The sequence below is a fragment of the Periophthalmus magnuspinnatus genome, chromosome 11, assembly GCF_009829125.3.
Source record: "Periophthalmus magnuspinnatus isolate fPerMag1 chromosome 11, fPerMag1.2.pri, whole genome shotgun sequence".
Classification (NCBI taxonomy): domain Eukaryota; kingdom Metazoa; phylum Chordata; class Actinopteri; order Gobiiformes; family Gobiidae; genus Periophthalmus; species Periophthalmus magnuspinnatus.
The window spans coordinates 14,797,223-14,822,622 of record NC_047136.2 but is presented as its reverse complement, the minus strand read 5'-3'; the positions used below and the strand labels follow the sequence as shown (position 1 = coordinate 14,822,622).

Genomic DNA, 25,400 nt, shown 5'->3' with positions numbered 1-25,400 from the left:
TTTTAGGTCCTGTGCTTTTGAGCATGTATATGCTCCCTTTTGGTGTTATTAGGAGACATGGAATTAACAAGTTATTCAGATGTATGCAGCTTTACATCTCTGTTTCTAATGGTGACACCAGGCCAGTGGATGCTTTTTTATTTTTATTTATTTTTTCTGCATTTTAGATATTAAATCCTGGATGGTAGAAAACCTTCTCCAGCTTAACCAGGACAAAACTGAGCTTAGTGTCATCGGCTCAGAGAGGAAACTTACCCAAAACTAAGGTATAGTCCCCATCTCCACACTTGAAAACCGTGGGTGTCATTTTTTTACTCTGAACTGACATTTATTCCACACATTAAGAAAATCCACAAAAATATTTTTTTATCACCTAAAAAATACACCCAGAGTCCTCCCCCTTCTCTTTCGGGCGAACACAGAGACGCTGATGCATGCTTTTATCACCAGTCGTCCTACTTTCTGGTCTTCCAAAAAGGATTTTTCAGGTTTACAATTATTACAAAATTCAGCAGCACATTTCCTGGGTAGGGCTAGAGGGTGGGATCACATAACACCGGTTTTAAGATCTCTCCATTGGCTCCCCATGTGTTTCAGGATTGATTTTCAAATGCTTTTACTGTTTTTAAAATGTCCTAATGGTCTTGGGCCTACTAATTTTTCAGACCTGCTTTTACCCTGTGAACCCTCACAGACCCTGCACTGTTCTGGGAGCAAGATCCTAATCAATCCCAAAATTCCAGTCCTATGACCCTCATCTATGAAACAGCCTGCCAGAGGACCTCAGGGCTGCAGAGAATGCCTCTGTTTTTAAGAGCAGACTCAGGACCCACCTTTTAAGCGTAGCTTTTGATTAGTATTTACTGTCTTATTTGTTTATTATTACATCTATTTAGTGTGTGTGTATATATATATATATATACTATAATATATAATACTATATATATATATATATATATATATATATATATATATATATATATATATATATATATATATATATATATATATAATTTTTTTTTTTTTTTTGTTTTACAGCTTATTTTTATGTTATGTTATTGATACTGTTGGTCCTGATGGTTGGCTGTCAGTGTTGATGATAATATAATTTCGAATCCAGCAAGTTTTGGAATAAGCTCTAAAACTGGAGAACTATACATCAGTTATGTAGTTTTGATATATACTCTATAAAACAGTGTTATAAAGAACGCTATAATGTATGGATTGGTACCGATCTGTCCATAGGCGGATGCTGATGAGGCCTCTCATTTCACCAGTTTGGTCTCGGGATGGGTTTCTGGGTTGACGCTTCATTATATCGCTCTCTGCTGCTTCATAGGCCAATGAGATGGCTGGGACCTGAGAGAGAAGCATGCCCAGGGGTCATTCAGAGAAACTGTGGTACAATTCATTCATCTGTAGACCTATTACAAATGCAACACTGCCATCTAGTGATCATACTGAGAATAGGCAGGTTAAATTGTTAACAAATTCATTGAAAATAAAAAAATTGTGTGAAACCAGTTGAAAACTATTGTTTAAAAAGATATTATATCTACTATTGTTCCAGTACTGATTTTTATAACTGTATATGACATAATGCTCTATTCACCATTACAAAAAAAAACATTTTGCATGATACAAATATTAATTTAATATTGTTTAAAAACAAAACTCAAATGTTTGCTAAATTTACCGGGTTACCTTTGGGGACTAGGCCTAGATAAAAGCCTTAGACTAGGGAAGAGGGGTTAGCCCAGATTTGTGAGGCAGCTCAAACTCAAAAATATCATTTACAAGATAATTCTGAATCAGCTGAATTACAGCACCAATCAGCTTTGTAGCTGATTGGTTGCTGTAATTATAATTCACAATTAAAATCAGATTAATTGTATAGTTATTGTGTCACACATGTGTACGGGGTGGATGGACAGACAACCAGCCTCACCATGTCCCTTTTAATGTGGGGGTTATGTGTGGTATAAATGGCAGCCTCACCATGTCAGTGCCCAGGTTCGATGCAGAGGATGGTGATGGTGCCCAGAGGCAGAGGAATGTTGACCAGGATGAAGAACAGGAAGGGCGTGATCTCTGGAATGTTACTGGTCAGAGTGTATGCGATGGACTTCTTCAGTTGGGTCAAAGATCAAGCGACCTGCCACAAATATAAGAAATAAGTGTACTGAAAAGTAAATAAAACACCATTATCTATTCAAACATGTGCAAGAGAAGTAACTTCAGAGTAGATTTCCACATACATTTCTACACTAACAAGGATTGTGTTTTTTTGCCAGATGTTAAAGTACAGCGTTAGCAGAGGCCATTTAGTTAGTTGTGTGGATTCATTTTGTTGACTTTTTACTTTCAAATCAACAGAATATTTTTCCTGTTTGTATCTCTTTCCTTGTTTTCCACTCACCTTCCTCGACCCCAGTGACGATGGAAGCGAAGTTGTCATCGAGGCAGGATCATGTCTGCGGCCTGTTTGGTAACACATCAGAGCCGAGATCCCCATGGCAACGCCGATGTCTGCCCTTCTTCAGAGCGGGAGAGTCATTAACACCATCTCCTGTTACCGCAACTATGGCTCCCTGAACATATATACACATATACAGAGTTCACAAATATGTGCAGGGCATAAATTACAAATGATGTACTTACAATAAAAAGAACTCTTAAGTACAACAAAACCTTGGTCTACGTGAGATTGTTTAAAAATATATCATAAATATTATTTGTGTTCCAGGACCTAATGTTAAATTAATTAATTATAATTATTTATTGCACCATTTTAAAAAAAGTTTTTAAAACTGAAGTCGATTTTCATTCAGATAGCTGAATTGCATGCCAAATACATACTACGGCTTAAGCTAACTTGTGTTTGTGCTCTCAATAAATGGCATGTAATAGCATACCAATTTTAGCAGCTAGATAGTAATTTAGATTGCATAAATCAGTATGAATGCATAATATGGTAATAATAAGTGTTTTTAAACTGAGATCGAATAAAGGTAACACAACTCTCCTCCTCTCCTCACACTTCACCTTAAAACCCTTCACATTTGAATAGATTTCTGTCTTTGCTCTTTTCCTTTACATTTTTGCCTGAACCTGTCTCTGGCAGCCCTCCACGATGATGAGTTTCTGCTGTGGGGAGGTTCTAGCGAAGACAATCTCCGTGTGGTTCTTCAGGATGTCATCCATCTGCTCTTGGGTCAGGTCCTTCAGGTCTGTGCCGTGGATCACACATGCCTTTGCATCCCTGAAACCATCACAACACAACTGCTCACAAATATGTCCAGGCAATGTACTGAATATTATTCTACATGTTATGTTGCATTGTCACATCACATCATTAAAAAAAAAACAGTGTCTTGTGCGGGTTCCAAGCCCTATTCTCTAATGAGTTTTCTTAAAACCTTTTCTACACTTTAACAAAATCATTTTTAAATTAGATTCATGCTGGAGTTGTATGTTTTTCTAAGTTACCTGGGGTTGACTTGGCTGACGGGGATGTTGAGCCTTAATGCAATGTCCTCCACTGTCTCGTTACCCTCAGAGATGATGCCCACACCTTTAGCAATGGCCTTAGCTGTGATGGGATGGTCTCCAGTCACCATGATAACCTAGGAGAAAGTAGAGATACAAATCTGAGTTTAATTCATAGACTGTAAAATAGAAGTGGACTAAGGAAGTGTGAGGTCACCCATAGTGTTCGGTTGCAAACAAATGAAGCTCAGCGAGGCTAGCAGTTATAGCAGCTAATCTACAACCAGGGACCATATTTGGAAATTGTAGCGCAACACCAAAGAGGAAATCAGGAGCAAGGCTGTTGAAGGTAATGCGGACATTTAGCAACAGTGCCAATCAAACCTGTTGCTAATGCGAGCGGGAGTGACCTCGGGGAAAACAGGCACCCGATTTGTCCCTTGTTAATGTTCATATCTTAATTTAGGAACAAAATAGTGAAATAAAAACCTCAGGATCATATAAAGCGGGTTAATACGAACATTTTAAGGTCAGAATGACTAGCCTGACTACAGCAGTTACAGTGAGAGGGGTGAAGATTTTTCAGTAAAAGTCAATTGCAACTAGAGCTCAAAGGAACCACTTCGAGCTCATGCTCACTTCTCATTTGGAACGAAGCATTTAGCGGGCTAGCTATGTCCATTTATGTATACAATCTATAGTTTAAATTAAATCAAGAGGGAATGTGTAAATGTAAATCTCGAAATATGTTCTAAATAAGAGATAAGACCTTGATTCCAGCCGAGCGGCACTTTCCCACAGCGTCGGGCACCGCAGCTCTGGGAGGGTCGATCATGGACATGAGCCCCACGAAGCATAGCCCATCTGTCTGGAAGTTTACATCATCTGTGTCGAAAGCAAAACCTTTGGGGTACTTGTCCTCAGGCATGAACAGTGGCAGAAGCCTGAAGAAGAAGAAAAAAAAGGGTGGAAACAGTAGAAAGTTATATTAGTATTATATGAAGTAGGTACAAATAGAAAGAATTTTGCACAGATACTATATGGTTGTGTAATAATATGTTGATTTCTACATAGAACTGATCAGACAAGTCTGCATGCAGTTCAAAAAGCAAAACTGCTCTAAAAAGGAGCTGGAATTTGGAATTATATAATTTAGCATTATGTAAATAACCAACAAGGAATTTCAATTTCAGTCCATGCATGCCTGTTCATGCTATTGTTGAATACAGTGTAATATGTGGTCTCACCCAGCACCCTCTCTCCCAGACCCCCCAGCTCGAGGTAGGCGTTCTGGAAAGCTTCCTTCATCTCGTCGTCCATAGGCTGTTCTTTGCCCTGGACCATGATGGTGTTGCAGCGATCCAGGATCCTCTCTGGTGCCCCCTTCATGACAAGCAGGTAACGGTTGTCATTCTCATCCTCTGTCTCATGGATGGAGAGCTGTAGGGACAGAGACAACATCAGGGATAAATGGAAATTCAGGGATTAGGCAAAGGAAAAAAAGAGTTCAAAGGCAGGGTCCACAGTGTTGAGAAAATTTGAAGTTTAGTTCAGAAAAACGTAGAGAAAAATATTTGTAACAAACAGTTAGACAAACATTAAATTGTGATTGGGAATGTTCCTTAGAAAGCCAGACAGTGTTTCTCCAGATGCTCTCGTTATAAATGACAGACCTGGTACTTGTTGGTGGAGTTGAAGGGGATCTCTGCCACCTTCTTGTTCTTGTCCCTCATGGCCTTCACAGCTCCACAAGACAGTTCGATACATTTGAGCAGAGCAGACTCAGAGGCGTCTCCGGCCACCTCCCTCTTCAAGATGGGCAAAGACTCCTGTCCCGCCTTAAACACAGCGCGGTTACACAGAAGTAGCGATACGGGCCAGAGGACACCCAGGTTGTGGAGCTCTTGTCAAAGGAGCAGCCTGGAAGATAATGATGGATCAGTCAGAAAGAAAATGTATTAAATGCAAAAGTTACAAAATAACTTAATGTCCTTGTTTAAAGCTATTGCTATTATGTAAAATCTTTTCAGAGCTTTTAACCATGTTGCAGTTGTTTCTCCTCACTATTTACTGTTTACAGCGATATTCGCTTCTTTAACAACTTATTTGTTTTTATCTTTAAAATTCTATTTACAAGGCAAAAAACGAATTCAATTGAATTACAATACTTTAGCAAGCAAGGATATTTCACATTAGATTTGTCAAACTATTCTGAAAGTAACTTCATATGTAACTCTTTACACAACACATGCCTGAACTTTCATTTTATACACTTCACTGCATTGAACCAGCAAATAAGTTATGTTATTTATGCCGGTTTTGGTTGAAGGCCCAATTTTACAGATATTGATACTTTGCAGTTGAGGTCATCAACATTCTCTGGGGCTGTGATACCAACTGTAGGTACTGCTCTATCTGAAGCTCTGTTACTCAAGTTAAACTTAAAATAACATTTGTCACAAGCTAGTTAGCATTGGCAAACAGTCTTTCAGTTAGTCACGCTCACCTTTTCTGTTGAAAATCAAACACCTAAACAGGACCGTGAATGCTCATATTGATTAAAGACTCCTGAAAATGTGTTGTTTAAATCTGGAATTTTTTGCTAATGTGTGTCCCACAGAATTCTTGGATCCATTTTAAATTATGAATCAGATTAGAATGTAGTAATGACATATGAACACATCCTTCCCTATCTCACAGACAGCGCCTCTCACCAGACTGGTCTTCGGTGGTGTCAGCCTCGTGGATCTGGTTGTCAAACCACATGTGGGCCACAGTCATACGGTTCTGGGTCAGGGTGCCCGTCTTGTCAGAGCAGATGGTGGAGGTGGAGCCCAGAGTCTCCACAGCCTCCAGGTTCTTCACCAGGCAGTTTTTGCGTGCCATTCGCTTAGCCGTCAGAGTCAGGCACACCTGCGAAAAGGTCAGGCCAAACAATTGGTACAAAGACCAATCTGACAGGGCAGAATTAGTATTGATCCATTGTGAAACAGACATGATCACCTCCAGGCTGCTTTAGTCACAGAAAATTGAAGAAATACAATGAAAAATTGGGTACTATATTTATACGTGCAACTATTTATACAATTACTCCTTAATCAGCCATAATAAACCATGAACAAAGACTTAATTCATAATGAACAAATATTTAATTAAGAATGATTCAGGTTAAGTGACTATTTAATTAAGGGTTGAGGGGTATTAATAAAGTAGTTACTAAGCCCGAGTCATTCTTAATAAACTACTGAAACTGAATAAAGTCTTCGTTCATGCTTTATTAATGAGGGGGTACTTTACTTCTATGAGGTATTAACTGCTAACACGTGACATATTTAGATCACCATGTTACCTTTTATTGTCTCCCCTACTCCCCCTTATCGCTATCACAACACAATCCGTGTGCATCCCGTTAATGAAATTACTGCACATCGCAACAGGTTTGTGAAGTTGCTGTCTACAGTTTTGCATCATACTTTTTATACGTTTATGGAGAATTGTCATGTGGAAACATGGGTGACGTAGGCTTGTGGCCTCAGCATTGCACAGTATCTTACAGCTAACCATAAGGCAGGTTTGAACAGAGCCCGGAAGAGACCACTAAAATACTGAAACATGCATGGATGACATCTAAAACCTCTTCAGGCATGTTTTTGATGAGGGAACAGCATTGTAACATGGAAGAAAGCTAAAAAAAATCAATTTAGCATAATACCCCCTCTTTAAGGCATGAGTAAGTGTAGTATTATAAAATGGTTAAATATCTGGAGATGTTCATGTTGTTTTATCCAAATGCATTTCAATGTTATTAGCACAGTCAAAAGAGCAAATGCAGAAAGCAGTGATGCAGTGCAAAAGTGCATTAGGTTTCATGCTAAAAGTACGGCAAGAGCCAAAGGCCAAAAACAAAAGAAGCACATTGTTTTCAAGCAGAGAAGGTCCAATTCAGTTACAACTTTATCATCTTATGCTTATATCCTATAGTTATTACATTTAGCCAGTCGTTGTGAAGGCAGAAAGCGCCGTAAACTGACTGGCCTGGAAGAGAAAGACATAAATGGAGAGAGAGACATACTTGGGGGACAGAAAGGGAGGAGGGGAGAAGAAAGGAGGAGGAGGGGGGGGAAGGAGGAGAGAAGAAGGAGAGAAAGAGAAGAGGAGGAAAGGGTCAACACAGACATCACTATCACAGCACAAATGTAAAGGCACAAAGATTCACAAAGCCACTGAAACACCAGGCCACAGAGGAGAGAGAGGAGCCACCGGATCAGCCATATCACTTCACAACACAACACTGAATTTAACACCGTTAAATACACAGACAACTACATTTACAATAAAAACATCTACAAAAAATGAATTAAGTCAAGCAAATTTAGCTTTGAATTACTCAAATTCTGTCAGTCCAGTATACTTACAAACTTAAAAGTGATCTGTAAAACTATTAGTTATTTAAATCTACATTTAGTCTCACTAATCTGGCTCTAACTCAGGACATTAAATGCATGCAACCCATTTGAAATTCTTTTATTTATATTACTTATACTTAAGTTACTTTTAAAAAGAAAAGTCATTAAATATGTATGTTTTAAAATCATATTTTATAGTGTCCTATTTTCAGTCTTGCTTTAGGGCTCTGAGTCAGACTAACTAACTTATTTATTACCAATTAATTTGGACCTGCGTGTACACATTTTCATTCTCATTATATTGATATTTGTAGAGAGCTTCAGGCTAGTTTTATCTTATCAGTTAAAACATTTAGCAGCTCATTGACCAATGTCTTACCTATGTCAAGTTTGCAAATTTTTCCATGCAAAGTACTACAATTCTGTCAATAATATGAATCCGTTGATGACACAATAAAAGAATGTGACTGCCTTAAAATCACTGTAACATTATAAACAGACGTCAGAAGTGGTGGCAGTTAAATAGTTTGACTTTTCAATTATGTCATGATAATGATGAGATGATGAATTAATTGATAATCCATTGTGTGTAAAGATGAATTGATTTCATTTTCTACAAAAGGTTGCGTTCCCAAGTCTGTCTCTATGATTAAAGCTAAGCTTCCTCTCTACAAATAAAGCCAAAGTTTTCCTTAAGCTGACCCTGCAGTGTAGTACTCACAGTGACAGTGGCGAGCAGACCCTCTGGTACGTTGGCGACGATGATGCCGATGAGGAAGATGACTGCTTCCAGCCAACTGTAGCCCAGGATCAGGGACAGGACAAAGAAAGTCACGCCCAGGAACACAGCGACGCCCGTGATGATGCGGATGAAGTGCTCAATCTCCTTCGCAATGGGCGTCTGTGGAGAAGAGGAACGGTTTAGCGGTTATTTCCATTTTTAGTTTGTGAAAAAGTTTGCATTTATTCAATAGTTGTATATAATTTTAACATATTTAGGATGTGTTTAAATATTTCATAATGATTACCCGTATCCTCAGATATTTAACTTTACTGATCATGCTTATAATTTAAATTTTTCACAATTACCAGATTACAAGAGTTAGAGTTGTTATTGTTTACATGCTTTAGTTACCAAGCAGATTACCCAATCAGGAAGCAGAAAAAACTCAGTTAAGTGAATTCAACCATAAAGCAGAAAATTATCCCCCCCCCCCCCCCCCCAAAAAAAATATTCTAAAAGTACAATATTGTTTAAAAAAAAAACTAAAAAAAACTGCAACATACATAAGTGGTCATAGAAGTCCAGGTATGGCTGTATTAAAACCAGTGGAGGTGTACGCAGCAGTTGCTATGTTTACACTTTACATTAAGAGTTTAAAAAATGAGCGTTAAATTACGGTTTAGTTAATCCATTCCTATAATAATATAGGTGATAAATTATTCACAGTCATAGTAATTAAAATAACAGACTAATTGTACCTTGCCAGTCTCTAGTCCTGAGGTTAGAGTGGCAATGCGTCCCATCACTGTGCGGTCACCAGTACACACCACGATACCACGGGCCGTTCCTGAGCACAAATGACAGCATTGCTCAAAGGGGACATAGACATATTATGCTAAATCTACTTTATATAAGCTTGTTTTGTTCCCTCATCATTAGTTACTTTAAATTGTACTTTTATATAATCCTGTATTATTCTGAATTAGAGTTCTCAAAATATCTCTATAACTCCCCATCTCCAACCACTGCTTTACAATTACTTGCTTGGTTTACACACACACACACACACACACACACACCCCCCCACACACCCCCCCCCACACACACACACACACACACACCCACACACACACACATATATATACATATATATACACATATATACACATATATATATATATACACATATATATACATACATATACATATATATATATATATATATATACATATATATATATACATATACATATACATATATATACATATACATATATATACATATACATATATATATATATATATATATATATATATATATAAAAACTTTGTCAGATCATAAAACGTCACTATATGTCTTGTATCATTAGTAACCACTAGGGGGCACCCTTTCATTGAGTTTCCATGACAATGTCCTGCTGCTGTAAAGGGTAATCACTCTCTGTGAACTGAACTGTGGCAAAACAAACAGACCACGAACTATGTCAGCCAACACACAGAATCAACTCAAAAGACAGTCTGTGGATGGCCCTGTTTACTAATATGAGCTATATTTTACACACAACTATGACTGCAACAGTGACCACCCGCTCCGGTTCAAGAAGTAAATTTTCCATTCGTCTTTCCCATAGACTTTTTGAAAAATTCTAATATTAAGAATTCAGAGACATCGAACACAGTGGAATAGAGCATTTTTAACACAGCTGTTTGGCTTGCACGATGTCTTTGAACTATTAATATTTGAGGGTTTTTTTAAAGTCTATGTAAATGAATGGAAAATTCACTTCTGGTACTGTAGCAGACTTCAAAGTGAACAGTGCCTATGTTTACATGCACACCACAAATCTGATCGTTATCTAATTCCTACAGTTATCAGAGTATTGAAATAAAACAGCTACTGATTTTTTCTGATTGTTCACCTCACTGCAAGTCTTGACATTTGACATTAGGTTTGAGCAATATGAGATAAAAAAGAATGACTTTTTTTCCCCAGATTGATATTGAAAACATGGACAGGTTGACTTCAGGTATAAATAGCAGGGTGTCAGGATCACTATCATTTTTATTTTGTGTTAAGACCAATAATACCAGAAAAATCCACATTTAAATATATATATATATATAAAGCATGCTATCGGCAGAAACACGTGCTCTGTCCTTGTGCTACATTAGGTCTCAAGTTTCACTCATAAATGGTGAGAAAATTGTCATTTAGATAACTTGGATTATAATGATAAGAAACATCAGAGGAGAGAAAGAGGAAAAAAGGTGAGGAGCTGCCACTGGATCAGAGAGGAGGAAGGGGAGTCTGGCAGATGGCACTGCACACACAGAGGTAGTGGGAAAGGCAGACTGGAATTTTTGTCAAATTGTGCAGATTTAAATCAAATCTTGTGAAACACGAGAACACGTGACTTAAAGAGACACGATGTGACTCAGAGCTTTCACCTAAACGAGAGATATGACTCTTCTTCAGTACCACATGCTCTTACTGCCGCAGGATTGGCTGAAGACCTGTCAGTTAAAATGTCCTTGCCTATAATCGAGACTGACCAAAATTCGATCTTTCATTTTTTGGCAAAGCCTTATTTGACATTACTCAATATCCTATAAAACCTATGAGAAACTGACAAATGTGTGTATTGGATTACCTGCTCATTTTAGACCAGATTTTCACTGTCATGTAAATGTACCCAGTGATAATAAATACATGTTAAGATGATGGTCTAACCTTCGACGCAGTTGGTGGAGAAAAAGGCGATGTTGCGGGTCTCCAGGGGGTTGTCATGGGTACAGTCAGGTGACCTGGTCTGAGGCTCTGATTCCCCTGTCAGGGAGGAGTTGTCCACCTGCAGAAAGCAACAGGAACCTCTATTACTGTATGAGGAGACTGACATGGCCTTTGAAATCAGGGCTGTCTTCACATAAAGTTGTACAATGTGTAGATGTATTTTTTATGGAGTTGTACAGTGTATTTTGTATTCAGTTCTCACCTTGCAGCCATGTGAGGAGATGATGCGCAGATCAGCGGGGATCCTGTCTCCACCTTTCACCTCCACCAGGTCTCCAGCCACCACCTGCTCTGCATTTATCTGCATCTTCTCCCCCTCACGGATCACCAGAGCTTGCTGTCAAGTCAAAGGCCTTAAGTTAATATAGTCTGCAGTTTGCATCATGAAAGCTACTTCATGTAAAAATTATAAACAAGAGATAGAGCCTCCTCAATCTCTGCCTTGACACTCTGTATCTCTTATAAAATATGGTTTATCCATTGCCCTTACATTGAAACAATGCATATTTCTTATTTCTACTTTAGACAGCATTTTTGAGTGTCTGTTTGATCTATACAAGCTTGAGATCTTAGTAAGCAGTATGATACAGGATGTATATAATTAGGGATACACCCAGAGGTTTCATTAGCTAACATATGTCAGCGTTTAGCTGTTTTGTAAAGCAAATGACCAGAAAAAATAACACCCGCAGGACACGATAACCGACAGAAAATTTTGAATTTTTTTTTTGTTTAAAATAAAGCCTTTATTTTATGGAGTGCTCGGTCTGAACACAACATTGCACCGCTAATGCATGGACGTCTCTCACTTCTCTGCTCCTCCAGTCCAACTTTATAGAGAAAATGTGACCCACAGCCACATTTCCCTTTATATATTGTGTTAAGAGTGGTGTTAATGTTATAAATCATTGTTAAACCAGTACGAGTTTTACTGGAGGCTTTCTGCGTATTGATATTTAGGGGAGTTTCCCCCAAGTCTTTCGCACACTCTGCAGCCTATAAAGTACATTTATGGTGTTGGAAAATAAACGCATCTCTCGCACACAAATATCCTCAAATTATGCACAGCATGCCACAGTTGATCTGGCTGAAACCACTTTTCATCCTAAGCCATGTTTGTCAGTATGTAAACTCTGGTCTTGGGTTACCTGTGGGACCATGTTCTTGAAGGACTCCATGATCTTGGAGCTCTTTGCCTCTTGGAAATATGAGAAGCACCCGGTGATGATGACCACAGCGGACAGCACGATTCCCAGATACAACTGTGTGTAGAGAGACAAGCAAATCATTTAATATCCAATACATTAGTTAATTTTAACAGTGCCTGTGATCTAAAAGTGTATCATGAAAGAGGAGCTTGATGCGGCAGATATACTGACGTGAAACTCTAGACTTTGAGGAGCTATTTTAGTATCTTTGTGAAGACAGAAATAGACACAGTTGTGATTTTTGTTTAACTTTGGTGTTATGTGTTTTTGATGTGGACTTTATGACCTACAAGCTATCCATCTGTTTTCTGTCTGCTCTGTTTCTGTCTAAGGTTGGTGTGGACTTTGTTGTTACTGTAAATTTTGGACTACTGAGCGCACCTGAATATAAGCTGCACCAGCTAAATTTTAAAAGAAAATACATTTGTACATATATAAGCTGCAGGTTTTCATGTTGTAACATAAGATATTTACACAGAAAGACGGAACACAGAGGTTTTGTGAGTTTTAATTTAAGACACACTTTCCACTGCTGCCTCCAACATCGCACCGTAGATTCCTTAATGCCAAGCTTACGTGCAGTGGCTGTTTCCTTCTTTGATGCTAGATCAATTACCTTTAACTTAAAAACTGCATCATATGCATTTCTTCGAGTGTTTTCCATGATGAGGGTGTGTGCATGATGGGCAAAAGGACAGTTCATAATCAAAACTACGGTAATGTATTCCGTGCATAATCTTTCTCCACATCTGTCTCACTTTTGCATTTAATGTTAGAGAGTGCCCCCTAGTGGCCGTTAGCCAGTAAAAATCTATAAATTAGCTGCACCATTGTATAGGCCGCAGGGTTCAAAACGTGGGAAAAATGTAGAGGCTTATAATCCGAAATTTACGAAAATGTATGTCCATTTACAGATGCCACGAAAAACCCAACAAAAGAACCAGTCCAATGTAATGGTTATGAGCTGGTAGGGTTGTCAAAAATATTGAAAATCAGATACTAATCGATAGTAAAACTAGTATCGAAATACCCATTTGACAAAGTATCGATACTAAAAAAGTAACATTCACAGAACAGAAATTAACCTTTCCTGAATAGACTTAACAGCGCTTTTTATTATCAAATTAGAATTTTTAGTACCATGACACTATGCATGGTAGCTGATTTTTTCACAGCAGCAGTTTGACCCCTGACGTCCCCTATGCTCTACAGCCTGTTGTGTGTAAAAAGCTCATTATGTCATACTAGATTTGTAAATAACAACAAAAAAAACCCAAACATAAATAACAACTGTATGTGATTCAGATAGCATTAATAGTATAACTGACAAATACTGCAACCTTTTTCATGTTTAGTAGTTTACAATATGGGTAAACCTGTATTTTACCATATGTTCCAAAATGCAATTCTTGTAAGTTCTAACTAGCTTTTCTAATGTACACAGTAAAATTAATAATATACTTAAATTAGAAACAAAATTGAAAAATGTGTCGCAACATTTTGGGATATTTTTCACAAATTGTTTATCTCTGGTTTATAGGAATGTCCATCCATATGTTTTCTTCCGCTTATTTGGAACCGGGTCGTGGGGGCAGCAGTCTAAGCAGGGAGTCCCAGATGTCCCTCACCCCAGACACGTCCTCCAGCTCCTCCGGTGGGACCCCAAGGCGTTCCCAGGCCAGCTGAGAGACATAGTCCATCCAGCGTGTCCTGGGTCTTTCCTGGGGCCTCCTCCTGGTGGGACATGCCCGGAATTTGAATGTTCAATTTTCATTAAAGGTAAAAGGGATGGGTAATAGATTGTAGTATTAATATAAATATGTTCTAATTTGCTTTTCTGTCCATATCTGTCCAAGCAGACCGTTGACCTCTAACACATCTCTCATAGGTCATTTTCACACTGCCACTAGTTAGGTCGACGTAAAAGAACAATCACTATGAGACCGGTGCGCTTGGGCCAGTGTGACTTTAGCCGACCTACAAAATCCGAGGTGCAAGTAAAAGTGCTTTGAATTGGGCAAAAAAGAACTTGGATCACATATATTTGGATAAATTTAATGCCAGCAACAGTCTCCTCCTGCATCTGTCTGCGCAGGTGAGCCTGGGTCTGTGGGTCATTCAAAATGTTTCTCAGAGCGCGATGCAAACGCAAAGCTAGCATGAAGTTAGCGTTTTCACGGGACTCTGTTCACTTCAAACGCATTGTCATAGAAATAAGTTTGGCAATCAGCTGATGGAGTCTCATATAGCTCATGTGTTTGGAGTGAATAATGATACACCGTGTATGTGAACAAGGCCGATCTAGTGCGCACTGGGGTCGGTTCACAGAAAACAACCTTACTGTGTTGTTGTTGTTGATGTTGTTGTTGTCGTCACTGCCTGGAGTCAGTTACTGCCCTGACCAAAATGAACACGTGTTGACTTAATGCTATGTGGCACTCTAGAACAGTGTCACTCAAACTGTGGTCCACAGTTCGTCAAATTTCCACTTGATCACTTTTGTAGATTTTTAGACTGTCAGTGACCTGCACGTCAGTGACAGTCTAAAAATCTACAAAAGTGATCAAGTGGAAGGAGGAGACAGGTGAGGAGGAGTGTCATAGTGTTTCCTACCCATCCTACATCTGTTTTTGTCCTTAAATAAGAAGACTTCTTTGTTGTTGTTGGCCAGCTTGGGCAGAAAGAGTTGACTTTGTCGACTCTGTTGACTTTTGCCCCTCCCAAGTGTGTTACCATGGACCTCCTCTCACTCACACATATGAATGTTAGAGCACAAGCGTGATAAAAATATTTGTAATATATGAATATTTTTGTAATTTTATTTTTTCAACAACAGTGCTGTATAGTCATTTTTCTTTTGGTCTTAATAAATAAGCACAATCTTAATCTAAATTTTTCTTTGTATTAGCGGTGTGGGGCATGTTTGCTTAATTGGTGGTCCTAAGTTTGCTTTTTAATGACAAAATGGGCCCTGGTCTGAAAGGTTTCTGCCTCTAGAGCAGGGGAGTCAAACACATTTTCACTGAGGGCCACATCAGCAAAATGGTGGACCTCAAAGGGCCAGATGTAAAATAAATCTAATTACTTTTTTTTTACTTGTTAATTAAATCAACAGTACTACACAATCTTGTTTGGCTTTTGTGGTTACAGTGATTGTTCTGCCCCCAGTGGAAAAAAATATATTCTGTTTTGAGTTAATGTGTTTTGTCCGTTCAGAGCTTCCGTAGCTGCCATTTTGTTTCAGACTGCAACAATTCAATTATTCTTCACTGTGTTTGAGCCCTCTGGATTGTCGTTTGACCCCGTGTAGATATCTGTCTTTTTACAAAAATCCACTCCATTAAATGTCTAACACAGCGACAGGCTTCCTGGACGTTATTGGAGAAGTTGTTCGCCATCTGTGGAACTAGTTCATAAACACTAGTGGAGTAATAGTGACAGTACCGTGCCCTTTTCTGAAACCTGATTGATAAGAATTTGTAGCTTGATTTGCAACTAAAATTTGCCAGACAAGGCCATTTAAATGTTGGCGGGAAACAATTTACATTTTTTGTTGCCATGCCTTTATGTTAAGGAAAAACATGCCATTTTCCAAAAGTTTGGTATAACTGCCATTTGAATTGAGTTATGCATGTTGAAATTATGTAATAGGGGTTGAGTTAAATATGAGGCAAGTAATAGTTATTGTTGTACACCAAATTTAAAAAAGTATAAGCCACACCAAAATGTGATACGTGTTTTTAGAGCGAGGCATGTTAGAACACATGAAATAATGGTTAAAAGGTATGTCTTGGTATAAGTAATTCAGTATGAAAACAACCAGTTGCAGCCATCCCTCACCTGCAGGGCCAGCTCTAGCTTTCAGGGGGCCATAAGCTGAATTTGTCTCTGTGGCCCCCGGCAGCAGATGCGTCCTGGCTCAGCTATTGGTGATTCACATTTGAGAACATTAGGACCCTGCTCTCATCACTTTGACCAGTTGTTTTTGTATTTATATGACCAACATCAGGCTGAGAACATTCATATTGTCACAACCACCACAGTCACAAGAACAGAACACAAACATACAAAGGTGAGGGGGTCAAGATTTTTAAAGTTTCTGGTGGACACACAGAGCTGCCCTCATCTCTGCCCGACTCAAAAACAAATGTAGTAGCAGCAGATATTTTGCTACTATAGATATAAAACAAATGTAATGTTTTCAAGGGACATTTAGGCTGCTGCAAACACACAAGCCCTGTGTCCAATAAACTTGATATATATTATTATTTTCAATATAAAAGAATGAGCTCTTGGGTGCTCTATGGTGGTCTCGGGGCCCTAAGCAGGTGCTTAGTCTGCTTATAGGCTGGGCTGGCCCTGCCAGAAAGAAAATTTTGTCTAAGACTTTACAAATGTTTGCAAAGGCTGTTTTGTTTATTTACCATGAAATTACAGTCATTAAGACCGGGAGTAAACTGTTCCACAGCAGAAAAACATGCTAAAGTCTAACATAAAATTAGTTAAGCTCCTTGAGATGACGACAGACAATATCTAATTTGATTTTATACAGAATATGATAGAAGTGGAAAGTTTTTTTTTATTAGTTTGTTCAGGATTAGCAGTCCTTTTTCCCCCAGGGGTTGCCAGAATAAAAACAGTGATTAGCAGATTACACAAGATCGCTTCCATCAGTCTGCCCCAGGGCAGCTGTGGCTACAATAGTAGCTTACCATCACCAAGTGTGGAAATGAATGAATAATGACTATAGTGTAGCGCTTTGAGAGGCTTTGACAAGCCTGTAAAGCGCATTACAAGTGTAAGACATTATTATTATTATATAACCAGCCTCTTTAAACTGTGACTGGAGTGGATGACAAGGGTTAAATGCACCGAGACGCAACAACAAAAATGAGGTTCAAGATGAAATTTTTACCCTCTGGTTGAAGGGCGAGCTTTACAAGCTGTGCCACTGTACATTTTCATAAGTGTGCCTCCTATCAGTAATTGGTTCCCATTTCTTTTTGCAAATCTCTCTTTTATTCTAATCTATTGTTTTAATCTTTTGACAAAAGATGTCCTAAATACAACGAAAGTCTTTAGCCTAATTTTCTTTTAGGAAGAAAAAGTTGATCAAAGAAAAATATAAAAAGGAAGTGCAAGAAGAAAGTAGTGATTCAATGTTTCCTTTTGACTGATGTGAAGTGGTCTGACTTCCGGCGCTTACCAAATCATATCTGCTCAGCAATAACACTTTTTGGTCTTCTCCAGGATCCTGCTTCCCCACTCAGACCCCCCTTTCTCCCATCTGTCCTGTCAGGATGCATGAGTCATGGGGCTGAGCTCTGTTCCACCTGTGTGGAACTTAACTCAACTGCTAAACATCACCACTACAGTACAGACAAGTGTCATCCAAGCGAAGTTGCCGACCCCTGCTCTAGAGGCAAACGATAGGACATGATTCAAACAGCCGTCACAGCCTCCTCACTAAAGTCATAACACTAGAATATGACTACCACTAATAGAACTTTATCCAAGAATATGATGACTCTAATTAATCTAATTCATATGGGTACTACTTATAGACTGTCTAATAGAAGTGAACAAAGTGAGTGTGTCGTCACCCATTGCTGGGTTTCAGATGACATCACAACATTCTTTGGTCCTATAATATTTAATACAGATGGCAGACTGCACTTTAAGTTAACCATATTAATTTTACCAGATTTTTGCTGTAATACAGAGTTCTCTGGTCTAGTCACGAATAGAAATTATGAGGTTCAACATTTGTACATTTATTTGGATATTTCTTATGAAAGTACAATGTAATCAATGGGAAAACTGGTCAGAATGACAAGCTTGAGAGCAGCAGCTACAGAGAGAGAGAGGTGAGAGACTGCTATTTATATATGTTACCGGTACATAAATAATTGAGGAAAAAACACTGATTGGTTTATATGTAAATATGTGACTCAAATGACTGTATCACACATGCAGTAAATTACACCTCTTCCTTATTTCTGTGATATGCTGAATCAGAAGCATCACTATGGCTCCATCTTCAGGCAGGGACCCAAAAATAAAATGTGAAATTGACTAAAAGCTATTTTACAGCTCTTTAGCTTACACAAACAGTATCACATATGTGAGGGGTGTGCATGAATTAATATTTCTCTTTTGTTGCCATTATTACAATAAAAATAATCAAATAGGGCTTTTTAAGCATGTGTATAACATGTCTGTATATGTCAGGGTTGAGCTTCCCATTTCTGTCATCCTTCTACTGGAAAGAAATTCCCCATCAGCAGTGTCATGTGCGTCAACCCATGTGGTGTATCCAAAGGTGCATTAAGACCCGGACTCTCCTGTTGCTGCTCATTTTAATCAGTTTAAACATGACGTGTCTTCACTTTGTTTCTGTGAGATTTAACAGGTGCCTGCTCTGCGGAGGGGGGGTGACCACGACCGCGTGTTAAAAAGATGCAAAGTCTACTGGATTTTTTACTTACAAACAGCCCAAAAGGTTTAAATGATGAACTATTGTTTAATGTAATGCTACGATGTTAAAAAAGGGTGCTGTAATGAAGAGCACAATTTGTTTGCCATCCCTCTGAGCTATGAGGGTGGTTTATGTTAACTTGTTGGATGCGTCACTAATTTTGTTAAAAAATGTCATATTTATGGTATACAACTTTTACCTTTTTAGTGTGATAATAATCTTTCTAATCTTTTTGTAGTCATTGTCCTTGCATTTTAACTCACAAAAGACTGATGTAAAGCACAACTTTGTGGTACATTGGGGTCTAATTGTAAATGTATGTTTTTCACTGTTGTGGTTGGTTGATTACTTTTAGGGGGGCAGTCTCTTAACTTATGTAAGGGGAGCGGAAGAAGCTATCCTCATACCTGGAAGGTCAGAGGGACCAAAACGTTGTGTGAATAAAAGTGAATTAAGAATTAAGAGTGAGACAGTGTGTGGTAGTTTTCTTAACCTTTCAGATTAAGGGTTGAGATTCAAGCATTCCACAAATGCAAATTACCCATAAAAGTGAAAAAATACATAATTTTGTCCACTTGTTTGAAAGATTACATTGCAAGTTATTTTTAAATTGTTAATGAAAGCTTTGGGATATTTTTCTAATCATATATTTTTCTTTGTAGAGCTATACAGATAGTAAACTACAGTTAAAAGTTTAATGCAGTACTTACACACTACTTCCTGCATCCTGTAACACTTTTGTCTCCTCTGCATAGTTGTAAAGTGCTCTATTCATAAACTTTGATTTATTTGATTGATTGCACAACAGTGTATCTGACTCACATTGTCCCCAGCTGGCTCATCTTCTGTAGCAGCCTGAATAGCATAAGCCAGGAAACAGAGAATGGCTCCGATCCACAGCAGGATGGAGAAGCCCCCGAAGAGCTGACGACAGAACTTGACCCATTCTGGGGTGGTGGGGGGCGGGGTCAGGGCGTTGGGACCGTCCCGAGCCAAGTACTCTGCCGCGCGTGCATTGGTCAAACCCTGTACAGAAAACACATTATTAGGACTGGAGGAGACAGATATAGAGGCAAATATGCTGTTTATTATTCACAACTTACCTGGACGATGTCAGTGTTGTACTTACGGCAAACCTCCTCAACAGACATTTTGTGTTCCGTCTGAGAAAAAGAACTTTATTATTTCAAAGCCTGAATTACAATTACTGTTTATTGAGAAATGACTAATATTGACACAGACTCTTTACACATATCAATAATCATAGACATACAATTAGTAGATGTAGGATTCAATGCTAATGCTATCATCCACTTAGCAACTCAGCTAGATTTTTGAATAGAGTTACACTGTAGAGTTACACGGGGATGGCCCACCTCCAAACAATGGAGACAGACCCATGGACTTCGGATCAACTCACTAAAGGCATAAGTGTTTTTGCCTTGATAAATAAATAATAGCAAGACCGTTTTGACGAACAACATTTCATGTGTTTAATAAAGAAAATTTTAAAGATGAAGTTGTATCTTTGTGGAGCATTTGCTCTGATTAAGTTTGTAATACATCTAAAGTCAATATATGCAAATATATGGTAGAAAGAGAGCAGCATTTCCAACAGTTGTCCCAGGACGTTTTTTTAAGCTACCGGTAATATATTTTAGGACTAAACCCTTTGACAAATTAACCCCTTTCAATCCACTTTTAGCATAGAAGCTGTTTAGACAAATAGGGAGAAAAACAGAGCATGTGGTTAACAGTGAGTCCCGACTGTATACGTACAATGGGCACTTCCTTCTTGAGATCGTCCATGTCCTTGCCTCCTTTCTTCTTGGGCGACTCCTTCTCATCCTTGTCCTGCGTGGTGGCCACGCGGTAACTGTCCGACCGTCCATACTGCGGCACAGAACAAGAGAGACAGCAGGTAAGAGCACCGCATTCAACTTTAAACTATATAGCGCTAGTGTCTGCTATATAGTTAGAATCTATGACATCTGTGGACCATTATGTTATAATTTGCACTTTTGCAATTGCAGTTGCAACAAATTGCAATATTCATCTAAAACAACTTAATAAAAGAAACATTCTTCCGCATAAGAAAACTGCGGTGCCTGATGGGCACATATGTCGGCATAAACGTCATCACAACAAAGAGCCGTGACGGTGTCGGCACCTCCAATGGATAGCTCCACATCACGCTGTATCACCAATTAAGAAAATAAAATTGGAGAACGAAGTAAGTTACAGAGCAGTGGATGTATTCTGGTGGAGGTGAAAATGGCTGTTGATGAGCAATATGGCGTCTTGAAAATAAGCGACTAAAGATTGCTCTAACATGCACAAATCACTCCAAATATAGCTTCAGGTGAGTAAATGGTGCAGGAAACAATTATAACATGGTTAAAAGTTCTGAAATGTCGCAATGATAATGATTAAAGTCATGATGAGTCATGATGATGCCAATATAAATACAAATTCAGTTAATCTAAAAACCGTGACAAGCTCTCAAAAAGTATTCTTTGTGATAATAAAACAGTATTTCAGTTCCTCTGCATCATCTGCATTATATCCAAGACTGTGATATCACTATATGGTATTGTCTTTATTGAAAGCCTTGCATTGCAAATTGTGAGGCACCTTTGATTCCCTGGATTATGATCAAATAAAAGCCTTATTAAAGTGTGAAATTTGAAAAGAACACAGCGAACACAGGATAATTATCCCCCTAAAATATTCAACAACAATAATAATGAGTATGAGGTCAATGACTGCCTCTAAATCCCTGTTCTTGAGAAATAGGGCGCAGTGAGAGTCTGGTAGATCCAAACATAGCTGATATGAGTACAGTCTCAAGAGCTTCAGTCTTCAACAGAACTCTAAGTAGGACAGTGTCATTCACCAGCAGCACAGATTGACTGAGCAGAGAGGCAGGGCTGAGGCAGAGTCACATGATCTGTCACTATCACTATGAGATCTAATAGTAGCATCAGTAGTTTCACTGTAGACTGACCAAAAGAGAGGGACTGAGAGATATCCATTATTATAAGTCAGCATATGTAAAAGATGTTGCAAAAACTGAACAAGTATTTTCTGAAAAGGAGCCGTCGATAATAACTGCTAATTCTGAAAAACATAACATCTCAAGCAAAGACAAAAAGCTGATTCTTTTTGGATGTGCTAAACAAAGTCAGGAGTTATTGAGCTTATGGCAGGAATATGAAACAGTTGTATACGTTCTATACCAGTGGTTCTTAACCTTGTTGGAGGTACTGAACCCCACCAGTTTCATATGCACATTCACCGAACCCTTCTTTATTGAAAAATAAAATATTATTTTTTTCTAATTCAAGGCATATGCATGTTTTACTGGTGCACAAAATGAACCGTGCATTAACATCACTGTGTTCAAAGAATAAAACCAATACAATGCATGAACTCACAACAAATTACATGCATACTTTTTTTTACAAAGACATGACCTTTTTTAACCTCCTGAGACCTGGTGTCCTCATCTGTGGACAACACATTTTGGGTTGTTTAGGCCACAGTGCAAATTTTTAGAACAGCAACAAGTAGCAACACGGCAACAATTTTTAATATTTCTAAGAGTTTAGAATATTTATTTATTTATTTATTTTATTTTTTAATTATTTTTTTAATTTATTAATTTATTTTATTATTTTAGTTGTATTTTAATCTATTTATTTTATTTTATTTATTTATTTTATTTTTATTTAAAGGCATATGTCTTCCTGCACCTGTCAGCAGCAAAAATTAGACACATTGTTCCTAGAGGCACAATTGTTTCTCATTTTGTTTTTTACACAAAATGTATGTGTTCAAGCAGTTAATAGTTTTTGCAAATAAAGTCCTGCAAGAGCTCGGGTCTCAGGAGGTTAATACCACCGCACTGAAATCATTTAAATTTTTAACCTTATGTATTTCAATAATGAGCTTATTGTATTTATGCTATTTATTATTTTAACTTTTTAACACACACCCATCACCTAATTTCCATCAGGCTACAATAATAATGAATATTTACTGCAAATCAGTGACTTCTGCTGTTGCCTTTGAGAGACCAGTTCAGAAACGCATGGCTTCACCTTGACAAGTGCCACTCTCATGTCATTTTCACAGCAAAGTCTGTTCCTTTTCTTCATTTTTATGTCGTTTTGTTTTGATGCCGTTCGAACGGCTCATTTAAGTTGGGCGGGTACTTCGGTAAGCACATCAAAGGCTGCATTTGTTGAATTGGGACATGGCCAGCGTGTGGAGACGCTCGCAGTCCGCGAATCATATGAGTCGGGTGCGTGTCTTGACCTCCGCCGAACCCCTGAGACTGACTCACCGAACCCCTAGGGTTCGATCGAACCCAGGTTAAGAACCACTGTTCTATATAGACTACAAGGCAGTTTTAAAATCTTATTATGCAAAGTCAACTTTGCAGAATAAGAGCTTTAGAGCGTTTAACCATGCTAATGTCCCTCACCACAGCGTGATGTGCAGCTATCCATCGGAGGTACCAACTGCTCTTTGTTGTGATGACGTTCGCAGCGACGTCTGTATAGCTGGGTACCACAGTCTAGCTTCTTTTATCAAGTCATTTTAGAGGAATATTGCTATTTTAAATACTATAACACAATGATCCACGTATGTCATAGATTACAACTATATAGCAGACAAAACAGGCAGGCTCAGGCACAATAGGTCAACTTTAAAGCCTCCCAAAGAAAGGCATAGTTGACTTGTTGGTGCACATGAACACAAATTCAATCTATTTAAATGAGTAGGATTCCCACTTCCCACTGTGAATCCCAACATAAGTGCGTGTTAGTAGCAGAACGCAATCATCCAACATTACTTGAGCTAATAAGTAAACTTTGGAATGTTTCATGGAATTTGGTTATTTTCTATTTCTCCCCTTGAAAACTAGTCTCTTCATTAGTATTTCTCTGCAGAACAAGATGTAAAAGTGAGGTGCTTCTCTTGAGGCCTTTTGTTGAAGCTGCTTCATTATCTAAAAATACAGCGTCTCTGATCCCACACAGTCATGGAGCTCTGTGTGCTCTGCTGCTTTTTCTTAAGGTCAGATTAGCATTGTTTTTAATTCTACTGTTTTAGCCAAATCTCCATGGCTGTGTGACAATGGTGTTATAAGAACGCTTTAATATCAGTCAGTCAGAGCAATACTAATTGTTATTATGTTTGGATATGTGCAAAAAAATAGAAGAGATGGGAGACATAGAGGCAAGATGGAAATTAAATGTAGGGAGCAGAAATGCACCAATCAAGCTTTTTATCAGTGAGTGCGTTAACATGCACTTGAGTATCCTGGTTATTAGCCATATACCAGTTATGGCCGTATTCGGGATATGCTGTTTACGTGCTCACGACAAACTGGGATGCTCATATCCCTGTAAACATGATCAAATGTATCCCAGTACAAGTGCACAAGAGCAAAAATTATACATTTATTAGACCGGGAAAAATAACCACTGTGGCTTATTTCGCTGTGCTGTTTTAAATACGCACTTTTTCACTTCATTCTGAGCTAGGGAAGACGAGAGAGGCAGTGAATTCTTGGTACATTGATCGGTTTAAATATTCTGGCCCGGTTCTTGCCTGCGACTCGGACTAGGGACCAGTGGCTGAAGGTGGAGAGTAGGGAGAAAGTTGTCTGGATAGAGTTAACTGACTGCCGCCATGTTTGTTTGTCTTTTAGATGAACACGCACTCAACCATAGGTTGGTGTATCCGGGATACTGCATACACATGCTACAGTATCCCGGTTACTATAGGAGTATTCCAGCTACAATATCCCAGTTTCTCATAACCAGAATACAGGCTTATTCAGGCTTTTGAGACGGGATATTGTGTTTTCATGCACCATGATGAAACTGGGATATTCAAAAAACCCAATCATAACCGGGATACTCAGGTCCATGTAAATGTATTCAATGACAACAAATGGCAACAAACCATTATGAGACAGTAAGTTCTGAAAAATAGGCTACAGTATTTTTCATCTAGAAGACAGCTATGCATGGTAAATTCCATTTGTTGTATGTGTGTACAACACTTACACAAACATAGCATTCTCCACATTTCAGCATTTCTGCTGATAAAAACATGTGTACTTGGTTGTTGAAGGTGAAGACACTCAGTACAGTGCTGAGTGATAATTAGCATTGAGCAGGCTGCACAGTGCCCTCAGCTGAAGGTTGTTTGGACACGTTTGGACACAGTTGGACACGTTTGGACATGTCAGAGCCGTGAAATCACAGAGGTGTAAATAAGACCAATA

At 38.5% G+C, this 25,400-nt stretch overlaps 1 protein-coding gene across 1 annotated transcript in view; it reads right to left on the bottom strand.

Moving 5' to 3' along the window:
- atp1a3a (ATPase Na+/K+ transporting subunit alpha 3a) overlaps positions 1-25,400 on the bottom strand; it is a 54,235-nt gene that overhangs the window by 12,039 nt on the left and 16,796 nt on the right. Inside the window, 25 exon segments of the mRNA XM_055225155.1 lie at positions 1,232-1,247; positions 1,249-1,359; positions 1,999-2,013; positions 2,015-2,137; positions 2,139-2,155; positions 2,420-2,462; positions 2,464-2,493; positions 2,495-2,533; positions 2,535-2,591; positions 3,112-3,262; positions 3,490-3,626; positions 4,259-4,419; positions 4,422-4,433; positions 4,737-4,929; positions 5,163-5,351; positions 5,354-5,409; positions 6,204-6,402; positions 8,617-8,796; positions 9,378-9,466; positions 11,351-11,468; positions 11,613-11,747; positions 12,559-12,672; positions 19,919-20,122; positions 20,200-20,259; positions 20,876-20,989. Coding sequence (XP_055081130.1) covers positions 1,232-1,247; positions 1,249-1,359; positions 1,999-2,013; positions 2,015-2,137; positions 2,139-2,155; positions 2,420-2,462; positions 2,464-2,493; positions 2,495-2,533; positions 2,535-2,591; positions 3,112-3,262; positions 3,490-3,626; positions 4,259-4,419; positions 4,422-4,433; positions 4,737-4,929; positions 5,163-5,351; positions 5,354-5,409; positions 6,204-6,402; positions 8,617-8,796; positions 9,378-9,466; positions 11,351-11,468; positions 11,613-11,747; positions 12,559-12,672; positions 19,919-20,122; positions 20,200-20,259; positions 20,876-20,989 — 2,563 coding nt within the window.